The sequence below is a fragment of the Poromitra crassiceps genome (genome assembly GCF_964638095.1).
Source record: "Poromitra crassiceps genome assembly, chromosome: 1".
Taxonomy (NCBI): domain Eukaryota; kingdom Metazoa; phylum Chordata; class Actinopteri; order Beryciformes; family Melamphaidae; genus Poromitra; species Poromitra crassiceps.
The window spans coordinates 61,343,596-61,357,121 of NC_139623.1; the positions used below are offsets into that span (position 1 = coordinate 61,343,596).

At 45.0% G+C, this 13,526-nt stretch overlaps 1 protein-coding gene across 2 annotated transcripts in view; it reads right to left on the reverse strand.

The window, feature by feature from the left end:
- LOC310780282 (methyltransferase-like protein 27) overlaps window positions 1-9,796 on the reverse strand; it is a 52,158-nt gene extending 42,362 nt beyond the window's left edge. The window contains exons 1-3 of one of the 2 annotated variants that reach the window (XM_083640841.1): window positions 9,617-9,796; window positions 3,875-4,039; window positions 1,420-1,548 (exon numbers count right to left, since the gene is read on the reverse strand). In XM_083640841.1, coding sequence (XP_083496967.1) covers window positions 1,420-1,548; window positions 3,875-3,988 — 243 coding nt within the window. In that variant the 5' untranslated portion in view covers window positions 3,989-4,039; window positions 9,617-9,796. Of the gene's footprint in view, window positions 1-1,419; window positions 1,549-3,874; window positions 4,043-9,616 lie in introns of both variants that reach the window. The other variant, XM_083640842.1, reaches the window with a different exon arrangement.
- Window positions 9,797-13,526: the final 3,730 nt, after the last annotated feature.

Here is a 13,526-nt window from a genome sequence, read left to right on the forward strand (position 1 = left end):
GGGAGAGAGAAAAGATAGCCTAGATGGGGAGAGGGAGAGAGTCAGAGAGAGAGAGAGAGAGGGGAGAGAACGAGAGAGGGAAGAGAGAATTGGAGGATGAACCAGTTCGGATTCGGAACGAAAATTTATGCTTTTGTAATTAGTAGACTTTTAATTAGTCGTTTCGCTCATATAGGCTATAACAAACATTTAAAAATATTAGTTTCTTTAATAGGGTAGGGATGTGTGAGATTTAATTTCAATAGCCTATACCAGAATTGTCCACTCGGGTTAAGCTACTGTTGCATGGTGCAATGGTGCAGGGAGTGAGGTTACGGTATACTATCAATGGTTGGCTATAACATACACATTTAAAAATATTCATGGACAGCCCGGGTTGAGTCGGGGTTGAGTCGTGCTAGTTTTAGATCCCTGCTTTGTTGAGGTTCTAGCTGGTACCATACTGTGGCGTGAAAACACTGCAGACGACTGATTGGTCAGGCAGAATCGTGTTTACTGTGTCTGGATACTTTCTGTCAATGCTGGATACCAGTTTAGTGGGACTTACCTTCTCTTCTGTTATTTCCATCAGTCTTTTGTGTTGCTGCCTTCGGCTCTGGTGAAATAAAATGTATCTCCTTGCTCAGCCTTAACATGACGGTGGTTTTCAATTGTTTTGAGAGAGAAAAAGTCTGCTGCTCGGGAAGCCCTTTGTAGTTGTGTGTTACGTCGGCTCCGCTAGGCCGGAGGCGGGGGTTTAGCGAAGCAGCTTTCCTGGTGAGTGTCCGCCGGGGTAGTGGCTTCCCTTCTCCCCGTAGCGTAACCCCCGTCCCCCGCGCAGTGCATGCATGTAAATAACAACAACTTGATATCCATTCTCCTGGCTGATGGTCTCATTTGCCCATGTAGGTCATATAGCGGCACCAGTATTTCATAACCAGTTTAAAAGTTCCGTGTATGGATTCAATTTTAACATTATACCTTATAGCCTACTTGGGCTATATGGGCGGAGGGCAGATATGCCGTCGCTATGACGACCAGTTGTGGGCGGAGGCGAGTAAACTTGCGGTGGAAGCAACAGTCAATACAGGTGGAGACGAGTAAGGCCAGGTAAGAGTAGAGCCGTACTGTGCTGTTAGACAGTATGTGATGGAAATGAGCCATAACACACAATCTACACACAGCACACAAACACATCACATTAACACACATCATCTACACACAACACACAAACACACATCACATTAACACACATCTACACACAGGACACATCACATTAACACACATCATCTACACACAGCACACAAACACACATCACATTAGCACACATTATAGATTTTTAAATGTGTCAACATTGGGTCACTGGCATTCAGGTCCAGCGCTCTCCACGTCTTCAACCTTAAAGGAACAGTCCAGAAAGAGTCTTGGCTGCAGGCTTACCAGTTTAGCAACCAGTCCAGACCCGCAGGCAACATCCAAAACCAGAGCCTCCTCACGACTTCCAGCAAAGTTGGACGACAGGCAATTGACTCCCAGACTCGGTGCGTTGTAGTCCATGAGATCTGAATCCTGTTTAAAAGAAGGGTTGTAAAGGGTTTGACTAAATTAACTGGGAGGCCAAGGAGTCTGACCAAAGATTGAATAATCATTCAATTAGCGATATGACTAATCAGTCAAGAATCGTGTCAATAGTAAAACCGCACAAAGCTGCATAATTTATATATAACTAGAAAAATGCACTCGGTGGAGTGCAGATCTCCGCCAGGACCACGTTTTTCCCCAAGCTGACCCATAGACCATGTGTGTGATGAGACATCGTCTGAATGCAATGTGTTAGTGAGTGTTGTCATACTGAGATGCTATTGTAAATCATATATTGTTATTGTCTGTTTTTAGTGTTTTGTTTGCGTATTCATGATGGGTTTATTGTATGTGTTGTAACCCACATATTTATGTGTTTTTGTCAAATTTTTTATTGTGTGTCTGTGTTAGAGTAATTGTTGTTTAGTTTTTTTGATTAGGGGATGCGGTTACGCGTAGAAGAGTGGGATTGGGGTCTCTCAAGGGCAGTCTGACTGAGTATATGCCTGTGTATACACACACACACTGCACTCCATCAGGTCTAAAGCGCACTCCCCAAGTTTGAAGTCGATCCAACAAACGGTCCTCGAGATGCGCGAAGGACAGACATAGTGAAAGTCCTGGAATTATTGTATAAAGAAGATATATATAGTGCAGTGCCCCTTCCCCCCTTTCAACACCCCGTGGGTGTTCCCCCCCCACTGCACTCCCGTCAGGTCCCCCTAAATGCATTCCCCAAGTTTGAAGTCGATCCGACAAACGGTTTTCGAGACCCGCGAAGGACAGACATCCAGAAATTGATCGGACATACAATGCTGGAGGTACGTGAAAGCTGTGATGTTATAGGTTGAATTGCACAAAGTTTACCACTGAAATATCTAGGGTTCCCAGCAACGCACCTGCCAAGTTTGAAGTTGATCAGATGAATGGTTCTCGAGATACAGTAAACCGCTTTTTGTGTTGCCAATAGGTGGCAATATGACTATGCATAAGTCCAGGGGCGGACTGGGATCATAATTCAGGCTGGGCATTAGATACCAAGCGGGCCAGGCCGATACGGGCTGACGCGCGTGCCGGCGTCCGAAGGGCGCCGTTGAAAGATTTGGGCCGTTTGAAGCTCAATTTGGGCCGTTTGAAGCCCAATTTGGGCCGTTTGAAGCCAGATTTGGGCTGTTTGAAGCCCAATTTGGGTCGTTTAAAGCCAGATTTGGCCGTTTGAAGCCCGATTTGGGCCGTTTGAAGCCCAATTTGGGCCATTTGAAGCCCATTTGGGCCAAGTCCAATTTTACAATGAGATGCACCCACTTTAACCCTGAATAAAGTAATAAAACCACTAGTAAACCAGTAGGCGGCGCCTGGCCTGCTGTTCAGTGAGTGGCCTGACTGCGGGCACAATTTTTTTTTTGTTTTTTTTTGCAGGCCAGGCCAGGCCAGGCCACCGGGCATTTGCCCGACGTGCCCGATTATGCAGTCCGCCCCTGCATAAGTCCAAATTGCATGGAATGCGCCACCGCACTCCATCCGGGTCCGACCAGAGCAATCCCCAAGTTTGAAGTCAATCGGACCAATGTTTCTTGAGATAGACTGCTATTTGTGTTGACAGTAGGTGGCGCTATGGTGAATTGCATGGAATTCAGCTCCCTGCACTCTGTTGCCTCCCCCTAAGCGCACTCCCCGAGTTTGAAGTTGATCGGACAAACGGTTGTCAAGATAAACCACTTTTTGTGTTTCCAGTACAGTAGGTGACACTGTGCCAAATTGTACGAAATTCGCACTGCACTGTGTCGAGTTCCCATCAGCGCGCTCCCCAAATTTGAAGTCGATCGGACGAACGGTTGTTGAAATAAGCATTTTTTGTTGCCAGTACTGTAGGTGAAGCTATGCCGAATTGCAAGATTTTTCTTTTGTTGCTAGTAGGTGGCGCTATACCGAATTGCCTGGAATTCAGCTCCCTGCACTCCAGCTCCCTGCACTCCGTTGAGTCCCCCTAAGCGCACTCCCCGTGTTTGAAGTTGATTGGACGAGAGGTTCTCAAGATAAACCACTTTTTGTGTTGCCAGTAGGTGGCGCTATGCCGAATTGCACGAAAACAGGTCCCTGCACTCCGTCACGTACTCCTTAGCACACTCCCAAAGTTTGAAGTCGATCCGACCAATGGTTGTCGAGATACGCGAAGGCCAAACTAGAGGAGAGGAGGAACACACAGACAGACGCACAGACAGACAGATGCGGCCGAAAACCTGATCTCCTGGCGGAGATAATAATAATATTCTCCAGGCCAGGTCCAGACACAAAGGAGTTGATTGACACTGACCTCTTCATATTTCTCTGCCCAGACGTCATAGAATTGAACCCGCTCCTTTGGATCGGTGGTTATGTAACATTGAAGGAACGTCCTCAACTCCTCAAATGTTCTGGAATCCGACATGATGAAGAGAAACCTCTGTGGATGGGGGCTTCCAAACTGCCAACCTGAAAGCTGCTTTGAAATAATTACATTCTTGTGAATCCGTTATCATTACATTATCATGACACTACTTACATCATCAGCCATATCATGAACATGCACACTTCTTCATTTAATCTGTGTAAAGTGAACTTTGAGCAAGCTCTTATGGCAGGGATACTCAACTTGCTTTGCCCAGGGGCCACTTTTGTGAAATGATAGGAGGCCAGGGGCCAGTTAATAAACAAACAATATCATTTTTTTCTGTAGCGGATTGTAGGTTTTTGGGGTGTCAGCTGGAGTTTAGTCTGACAATGTTGTGCACACCGGATAGTTAGTTAGGTTAAGTTAGTTAGGTTAAGTACATACATAAGTGCCCGGGTAGCGAGCAGATGGTGGTATTTGACAATTTAGCTGGAGCTCAGTCAAACTTTATTTCACATTAGTTTTTATTGTGAATTAGATTCTAATTCACAATGAAAACTAACATGAAATTATTAGAAAATGGTCGGGGGGCCACTCCCTTCCGGCCCCCGTGCCGGAAGTTGACTATCACCGTCTTATGGGAACTTGCACAACACTGAGTGCGGCCCGGCTAAACTAAGCTTGCCTAGACTTGTTTCATTGTAGCATTGTCACCTGACATGGGAGTGAACTGCGTTGGAGCATAATGATTCATTTTCAATTGAATGGGGTAATTAGCCAGTTATTATCTCCATTGTTCAGTCAACCAGGTTTGGTTTAGGGTTATTTCCCCACATCTCAACTGCTCCTCCCCCATTCCCAGCACATACTATGGACATGCTCATTTGGTTGTACAGTAGCAGTGAAATCAGTGTCCGAATTTGCAGTAGGGCAGATGTGCAAAACTGTGTAAAAAAGTGCAACCCCCATCCCCCCTCCCCCAGAGGCCCCTCCCCCGTCCCCAGAGGCCCCTCCCCCAAAGCAGCAAACACAGGAGACACAATGAAAGGACTGAGAGGTTGATGCCGTTCTCCTACTCCTGTTATATTTCTGGTAGCGGCTGACAGGCGCGGACTGCATAATCGGGCACGTCGGGCAAATGCCCGGTGGCCTGGCCTGGCCTGGCCTTTTTTTGTGTGCCCGCAGTCAGGCCACTCACTGAACAGCAGGCCAGGGCCCGCCTACTGGTTTACTAGTGGTTTTATTACTTTATTAGTTAGTCTGAAGTAATACTTACACCTCAGGGTTAAAGTGGGTGCATCTCATTGTAAAATTGGACTCAGAAGCTCGGAACCATAGACGGTATGAAAATATGGACAGAGCCACCGTGATGTCACTCATTCATTTCTGGACTCTTGTGTTGGAGCCTTGAGTTTTGCATTGCTCAACACTTGGCTATAGGCTATAGAGACTAAAACCATTTGTGATAGTAGGGCCGCCCTGCCCTGCCAACTCAACTGGTGTGGAGGCACCCCTGTCAATTAACTGGTGAGGAGGGAGTCATGGAGCTGGGCGCAGCTACCACCTGTGACTAATGAGTAATCCGGCCACCTGTGTTTTCTATATAACCCGTGGGGACCTATTGTTCAGTCCCTGCCGCTTGCTTGACTATTCTGAGCTTTCTCCTCCAGTCCCTCCTTGTTTGGGCTACAGGTATGTCATTGCATCCCGAGTCCTACTTAATGCTGTACATATTAGTGTCCGCTAAAACCTTGTATTCTATTGTTCATAGGTATTTGTAGGCTGGTGGCCATTACACATTACTGGTTCTCACCGCCGAGGTACAGGTTGCTGATGTGTTGTAGGTAATCGATGCATGCAACTGACAAAGGTAATAGGATTACAAGATTCCCCCTACATACACATGTCTAGCATTTCATTATGTTTGTTTCATTCATGGGTTGCGTGTATTTTGCCCGTAGGTTGGCTGTCAGAACACTGCATGCACAGGTATTTGTAGGCTGGTGGCCGTTAACATTGCTGGTTCCCACCGCCGAGGTACAGTTGCGGATGCAATGTAGGATATTTGATGCATGCCACTGACAAAGGTAATGGGGATTATAAAATCCCCCCCACATACACCATGTCTTAATGCTTGTAGCATTTCATTGTAATGTTCATTTATGGATTGTGTGTATTCTGCCCATAAGTCGGCTGTCGGAGCACTAGCTGCTGTTTTGCCTTCGGCAAAACTAGTTATCTGTTTGCCATAAAAGAACTGTTTGCCTCTGTATAGGATTTTGCTTTGGTTCCGTCTCCCGCCATCGCTTGTCTGCGGCTGCGGGATGGTCACTAGTAATTTTAATTGTTTGTTTGTGTGATAAACCAACTGGTCCGTTTATTAATCTGGTATTACCTGTTGGGTTATAGCTACTTATCTGGCCAAGGTGCCAGGCTGGTGGACGGGGTTAGTCGGGCATAGGCTACCACCACTATTTGCATGCGCGTGATATAATTGCAGTGATCACCTTTTTCTATGCATTTTAAGCTTGCCGTGTTGTATTCTTCCACTGTGATCATCCATTTTTCTGCACTCTTCTTAAGCTTGCTGTGTGGTTGTGCACCTGGGTGGATAGCCGGATACGTGATTATACCTCCCCCCAGTCGGCCCTTAGCTCAGCCCATAGTGAAAACTACTTAAATAGGTAAACCAGCAGTACTGGGATCAGTGTGTGCTGGAAGTGTCTTTTTTACTGTCTACTGTTGTTCTATAGCATTTTTACTTAGAATATTAAATTGTATAATAAAGTATCATTGGCTGACCTTGGTAGCCTAATTCTTCACAGCTTCCTGTTAGTAACCATTGATTGCTTTCTCCACAGATGCTTCCAGCTATACCTTTTTAGATATTTAAAATAAATTGAACCTTTGATTTTGAATCACGTCTCTGTCTTCATTACATTGAAGGGGCCCCGTACATTGTAACCATTAGGTGTTTGAATTATACCCCCTTGAACTATTTCTTTGGGTGCAATTCCCAAGGTGGCGTTGTCTGGCTAGTTGCTTGCTCACATACGCACCCTAGTGTCACACATTGTTGGCCTAATTTTTCAGAAACAAAGGTTGGGGCTTGAGCAGAACACACTACCATGTCTTTAATGTTAGGGGCCTGCTTAAACAGGAAGATGTTTAATGAAACAGAATATGTCAATGTTTATTAGGGGTCCAAGCACGAAGTGCGTGGATCCCTATTGTATCTGTTCTGATTATTTTTATTCTTCTTCTCTGGTAAAACTGTATGTACAGCAGAAACTGTAATGCTCAGCGTAGCCAGACTGGGCACATAGATTGTAAATGTGCCTCACTACTCAGAAACAAAAAATGACCCATATCGGCCAGATGGTGGCGCTATAACAGACCATTTCGCGTTATGGTCCATATCTTCTGAACCGTGTGTCCTATACTCAAAATTTCACTTCTCCTGGATTCCTTGGATCAATACGCATCTATCCATATAGGCCCCGCCCATTTGCGTGTGCCTAGATTTTCCGCCATTTTGAATTTGATCAAAAACCTACTTTTGCGAACTCCTCCTAGACCGTTTGGCCAAATCACACGGAAATTATTCTGGGTCATCTATGGACTACCCCGACCTAAAGTTATTAAAGGATTTTGGATACGTGAAACCGTTTTGAAATTATAAATGTCTAAACTTTTGTGTATTTGCTTTTGTTCTTTTCTTGCCCTAAAAGTGTGTGGATGTCAGAAACCATACACCCCCCATCACCCAAACTTTCCACACAGGTTCACGACATCACCCACTACTCAGAGTAAAAAAATTACACCAATCCACCAGATGGTGGCGCTATAACATCCAATTTCACGTTTGTCGGTCCATAACTTCTGAACAACGAGCTGTAGAATCAAAATTCCACATCTACTGGTTTCCCTGGAGCATCATGCATCTAACCTACTAGGCCACGCCCATTTCTGTCTGGTAGATTTTCCGCCATTATGAATTTGATCAAAAACCTACTTTTGCGAGCTCCTCCTAGACCGTTTGGCCAAATCACACGAAACTTTTTCTGGGTCATCTATGGACTACCCCGACCTAAAGTTATTAAAGGATTTTGGATACATGAAACCGTTTTGAAATGATAAATGTCTAAATTTGTGTGTATTTGCTTTTGTTCTTTTCCTGCCCTAAAAGTGTGTGGATCTCAGAAACCATACGCCCCACATCACCCACCTTTCCACATAGTTCCAAGACATCACCCACTACTCAGAGGAAAAAATTACACCAATCCACCAGATGGTGGCGCTATAACAGCCAACCACCACTACTACTGCTGCTGCTGCTACTACTACTACTACTATTCTTAGTACTTCTGCTGCTACTACTGCTACCACTCCCACTACTACCAACACTACTACTACTACTATTACTACTACTGCTACTACTACTACTAGTACTGCTTGGAAACCGTCAGGTCACCGGATCTCAACCAAACTTTGTTTACTTGTGCACATACCAAGTATGAATAAATGTGCACTATCTGACATATACCCCCCAAGTCACCGGAAGCTTGGACCCTGCATCGCCGCTTGCGGCTATATTTATTATTGTTATTGTTATGACGTGTAGTTCTTAAGCCTGTGGAGAATAACGCAGTATGCACGATCTGATCACTCTTCCTTAAATAAAGTTAGCTGGGAAGCGTTTGTACAGAGGCATGTTTTTGGTTTTACTTCTTCATATTATACTTGCAGTTATCTCAGCAATCTTGATGTTTCTATTAGTGAACAAATAGGTAACATGTATTATCACGTTAGCATTATATTCACTAAATCTAGCTTCAAATGACCCAAATTGGGCTTCAAACGGCCCAAATTGGGCTTCAAACGTCCCAATCGGTCGCCAGTACACACGTCGGCCCGTATCGGCCTAGCCTGCTTGGTATCTAACGCCCGGCCTGAATTATGATCCCAGTCCGCCCCTGGCGGCTGATGTGCATGCAATCTTTCGGTGTCAATCCCTGAGATAGGTTAGCTATAAGGCTAAGATGGATCAGCCCCAGAGGGCTTGGCCAGAGGTCAGGGATCATAATAACCTATGTCATTATCTCTCCCTTTGCAGCATCACTAGCTTTGCAGCAACAGTACCAACAATGTACAGTCAGCAATGAAATGAGGGTCAGCAGCAGGACAGATTTACAAATCTGATAATACAATAAAAATAAAGGTGATATGAAATATTGTGAAAAATATCACATTAAATGACATCACTGGTCCACAATTTAACTCTAATCACCTCTCAACAACTGTCAAACTAAATGAATGCCTGCAAATCTGTTTACAGTTTTCGGATAGACTGTTGATTTTGTAATGATACAAAGCTGGTTGAATTGGATGAGGATTCCTTTAAATATATCGATTAAATTGTTCGAATTGGTTTCAGTTTTAGTAAATGCTGTTTCGGAAGGTTTTCCTCCCTAACCAAAGAAAGAAAGAAAGAAAGAAAGAAAAGAAAAATTATACGTCTCACCTCACCTGTATCACCGGTCATTTGTAGTCATTTTCTTATCTTATATTTTAACTGTTTGTTATCACTTTGCTTCAGTTTTATCATTGTTGTACAAATAAAACAAACTCTTTATAAAACTATAACTAGATTGCAATGACCGTTTAAAAGTTGCTGTGACTCACCTGACTGCTGAGGGACTTCAGGAGAAGTGGAAGCAGTGGAAGAAGAGATGTTCTGACCAAACCGAGAAATGAGGCAGAAAAATATCAGCAGGAAAGATGGCCAGCTTACTGCTGATTGGCTGAAGCAGGAGAAACAGGTTGAGTAAGAATGTTCATTGGGAAAGAAAAAATAATTAGTAGTGTAGCAGACTGTTCAGTGTGTGTGTGTGTGTGTGTGTGTGTGTTCCCTCTGAGGTTGCCGTAGGGAACACACACACACTGAACAGTCTTCTACAGTAGATTAAGCTGAAAACCGGATGAGCAAGCTTGCCTTTTAGAGAGCTGCAAACCCGAGGGCCTGGCCAATACGGGGTGGGGCCGGGCTTTTTTTTAATGAATTGCTCCGGGATCATGTCTATGTTCCCCGGGTTCTATGTTCCCCGGGTTCTATATTCCCCGTTTTTCACTAACCCTAAACCTAACCTCCCCCAGACCCTAACCCAAAACCTAACCTCTCCCACCCCCAACGCCTAAACCTAACCTCCCCCAGACCCTAACCCAAAACCTAACCTCTCCCAGGGAACATAGCGGGGAACATAGGACCCTATTTGGGAAAAGCGGGGAACATAGGACCCGGGGAACATAGGACCCGGGGAACATAGGGATGACCCCATTGCTCCGAGCCGCCGGGGCCGGGCCGGGTTCGGGCCCGTTTCAATAATAAAATAAAATGAAGCTGTATTACTCGCTTTATTTTACACAGCAGAGTGAGACAGAGGAGGAGGAGGAGTGCACAGACACACAGACATGCACACACCGTCCCCACACACACCCTCAGCGTTACGTTAGTCTGCTACTACTCCAGTCCACAATCCACCTCATGACATGTTTCAGTCAGCGTGGTTACGCAATAACCACGCCCTGTGCCCGCCTACGCAGCAGTCAAGCGCCGGGATTGGCCAGAACAGCTGACTGGACTTGAGAAAAATGTAGAAAAAACTGTGGACTGGATTTTTTTATTGTATTTGATTTTTGAGATCAAATGTCTGCTTGTTGAAGCTTGGGACTAAAGCACCTGGGTTTTTTCATCTTTTAAAATAAAGATGTTTAAAAAACTATTGCTTGTTACATTTTCAGTGCTGTACCTTTTCTCTGGGTAAGAATTGAGCTTGAAATTAACAATATTATACATTATATTATGATATGAGCTATGAACGTGAACACAACACCGTTTATATTATTGTATGTTTTTGTAGATTGTGTACATTGTGTAGATTACAATTATTATGCTCATTATTATTACTATGTTAAGGAAGGTAGGTCACCATAATTAATTTCAATGTGCGCTCTCAATGTCCGCTCTCGAAATCGCTGTCCATTCTCAAGAGCTATTCAGTTGGTTCATGAAATCGCTGGGCTGCATGCCCTCCAGTGTTTGTGGTGTGGGAGATTCCAGCTGTCAAAAGAAGAAGACAAAAGACTTGCTCCTGTTAGGCTACTGTTTAAAGACTAATCTTACATAGGCTATAAGTACATGGTATCAGATTTGGCCTAATTGCACAACAACACAACACTTGCCCTGTAACCTAAGTACAGATTTGGTACAAGTAGGCTTCTTACAGGGTAAATTCACATCAGACCCTCTACTTACCCTGTAAGTACAGAGAAATGACATATTTTTGTGTGTGTAACCCTCTGAAGTCTAATAGATCACTCCTTTATGTCTGTCTTTGCTTTTTTTGTATCGTTATGAAAATTATTTGTATAACTTACAGCCAACTCATTCAAACTATGAGGGACAGTGGGGTGCGATATTCGGCAGAGTGGTTTTTGCAGCTGCCGAGATATGCCCCCCACTTCTAAGGCCAGGTGACTGTTGCCTCTATGAAATTCTCAATGTCACTCACAAACAGCCATAAATATCAGCTGGTAACTGTGTTTCACCCTATAGTCTCTGAAAGGAAATTGAACAGGGGGGGGCAATATTCGGCAGGGTGTTTTTTGCTGCTGCCGAGATATGCCCCCCCCCCCCCCTTCTAAGGCCAGGTGACTGTTGCCTCTATGAAATTCTCAATGTCAAAGTAAGTAAGTAAGTAAGTAAGTAAAAGTTTATTCCTAAAGCACCCCTCCCAGCACGAATGCACAGAGTGCTGTACATAATATGTCAGTCAAAAACATTATAGGCCTACATGGCACTAGGGCATAATAGTAACATAAAATGGTGGGCTTACAGAGCAAAAGTAGGATAAAATCTTAAAAACAACATGCAAACATAAAACCAAGTACAAGAAGACAGTGAGGTGATGATCGGCCTAAGACTGTTCAAACGCCTGCTTAAATAAGTGCGTTTTCAGGTGTCCCTTGAACAGGTTGAGGGAGGCAGCCGATCTCAGGACCGGGGGAAGTGCATTCCAGAGTCTAGGGGCGGCCGCCCCAAACGCCCGGTCCCCCCTGGTCTTTAGTCGGGTCCTGGGCACTGCCAGGAGCCCCTGGTCTGAGGACCTCAGAGAACGGGTGTTGTGGTGTGGTGGAATGAGGTCGCAGATGTAGGCTGGGGCTTGGCCGTTTAGAGCTTTGTAAGTGGTTAACAGGATCTTATACTGGATCCTGAAATGAACTGGTAACCAGTGCAGGGAGGCTAGAATGGGGGAAATATGGCAGGACTTTTTAGACCTGGTGAGTAAGCGGGCGGCAGCATTTTGGACCAGCTGCAGACGGTGAACAGAAGCTTTACTGAGACAGGTGAAAAGTGACTTACAGTAGTCAGTACAGTACAGTACAGTACAGTACAGTACAGTACAGTACAGTACAGTAGTAGTACAGTAGTAATGGCACAGCGGATAAAGGAGCTGGAGAACGAAGTACGCAGTCTGAAAGCCGGAGCTGCACCAGCAGAGAATAATGGGACTTTGGCGGGAGCTGCTGAGGTTGGACCAGACATGACTGGCAGAGACAACCCAGTGGTTTATGTCCAGGAGGACCGTAAGGTACCCAAATTCTCTGGGCAGCTGGACAGATCAGATGCACTGACTGTGGATGAGTGGATCGAGGAGATGAGAGACTTTGTACAGACTAGAGCCAAAACTGACAGAGAAGGAGCCCAGATTGTTTTTAACCATCTGGAGGGTGCTGCACGCACTGAGATAAAGTTCCTGCCTATAGAACAGAGAGTGTGTGTTGAGGGAATATTTGATGGTCTGAAGGAGGTTTATGCCTGTTCACATTCCCATATTTCAGTACAACGTCGATTTTTCAACCGTAAACAACAAGAGGGAGAATCAGTGCTTGATTATTCCCATGCATTGATGGCACTTATGGACCAAATCGTAAAAACTGATGGGCAAGCTAATACAAAAGCACAAATAGATTTGCGTGATCAATTTTGTGATGGTATTAGAGACCAAGCTCTGGGAGTTAGGCTAAGGGACATGGTACGTAATAAGCCACAATGGAGCATCCGTGAGGTGAGGAGTGAAGCCACAAGGTGGATAGCACAATGTGAAGCCCAATGTGAAGGCAGAGATACAGCCAGCCGCCTCCAGTGTCTAATGAAGCCCAAGTGTCCTGTGAAAGTGTCAACACAAGTTCATCTGATTTTGCAGAATTAACAGCTTTGCTAAGGCTCAGCAGAGTCAATTAGATTTGGTTATTAAGGCACTAGCCCCTACCAAGTTGGCTGGTACTGGTAACCGGAACATGCAGCCCAGAAGAACTGCAGATGGGAAACCAATTTGTTTTAGGTGTAACCAAGCAGGCCACATTGCCCGATTTTGTTCTGTTTCAGCCCGGAGTGAAGGAGCCCCAGATAGAGAAGTGGAGAACAGTGCCAACCCTCAGGTGCCCAGGCCGTCGGAAAACTAGAGCCCACCAGCGTGCAGAGCCACACACTGGAGGGGGGCTTACTAGGCTCTAACTATAATGGCCACTCAGA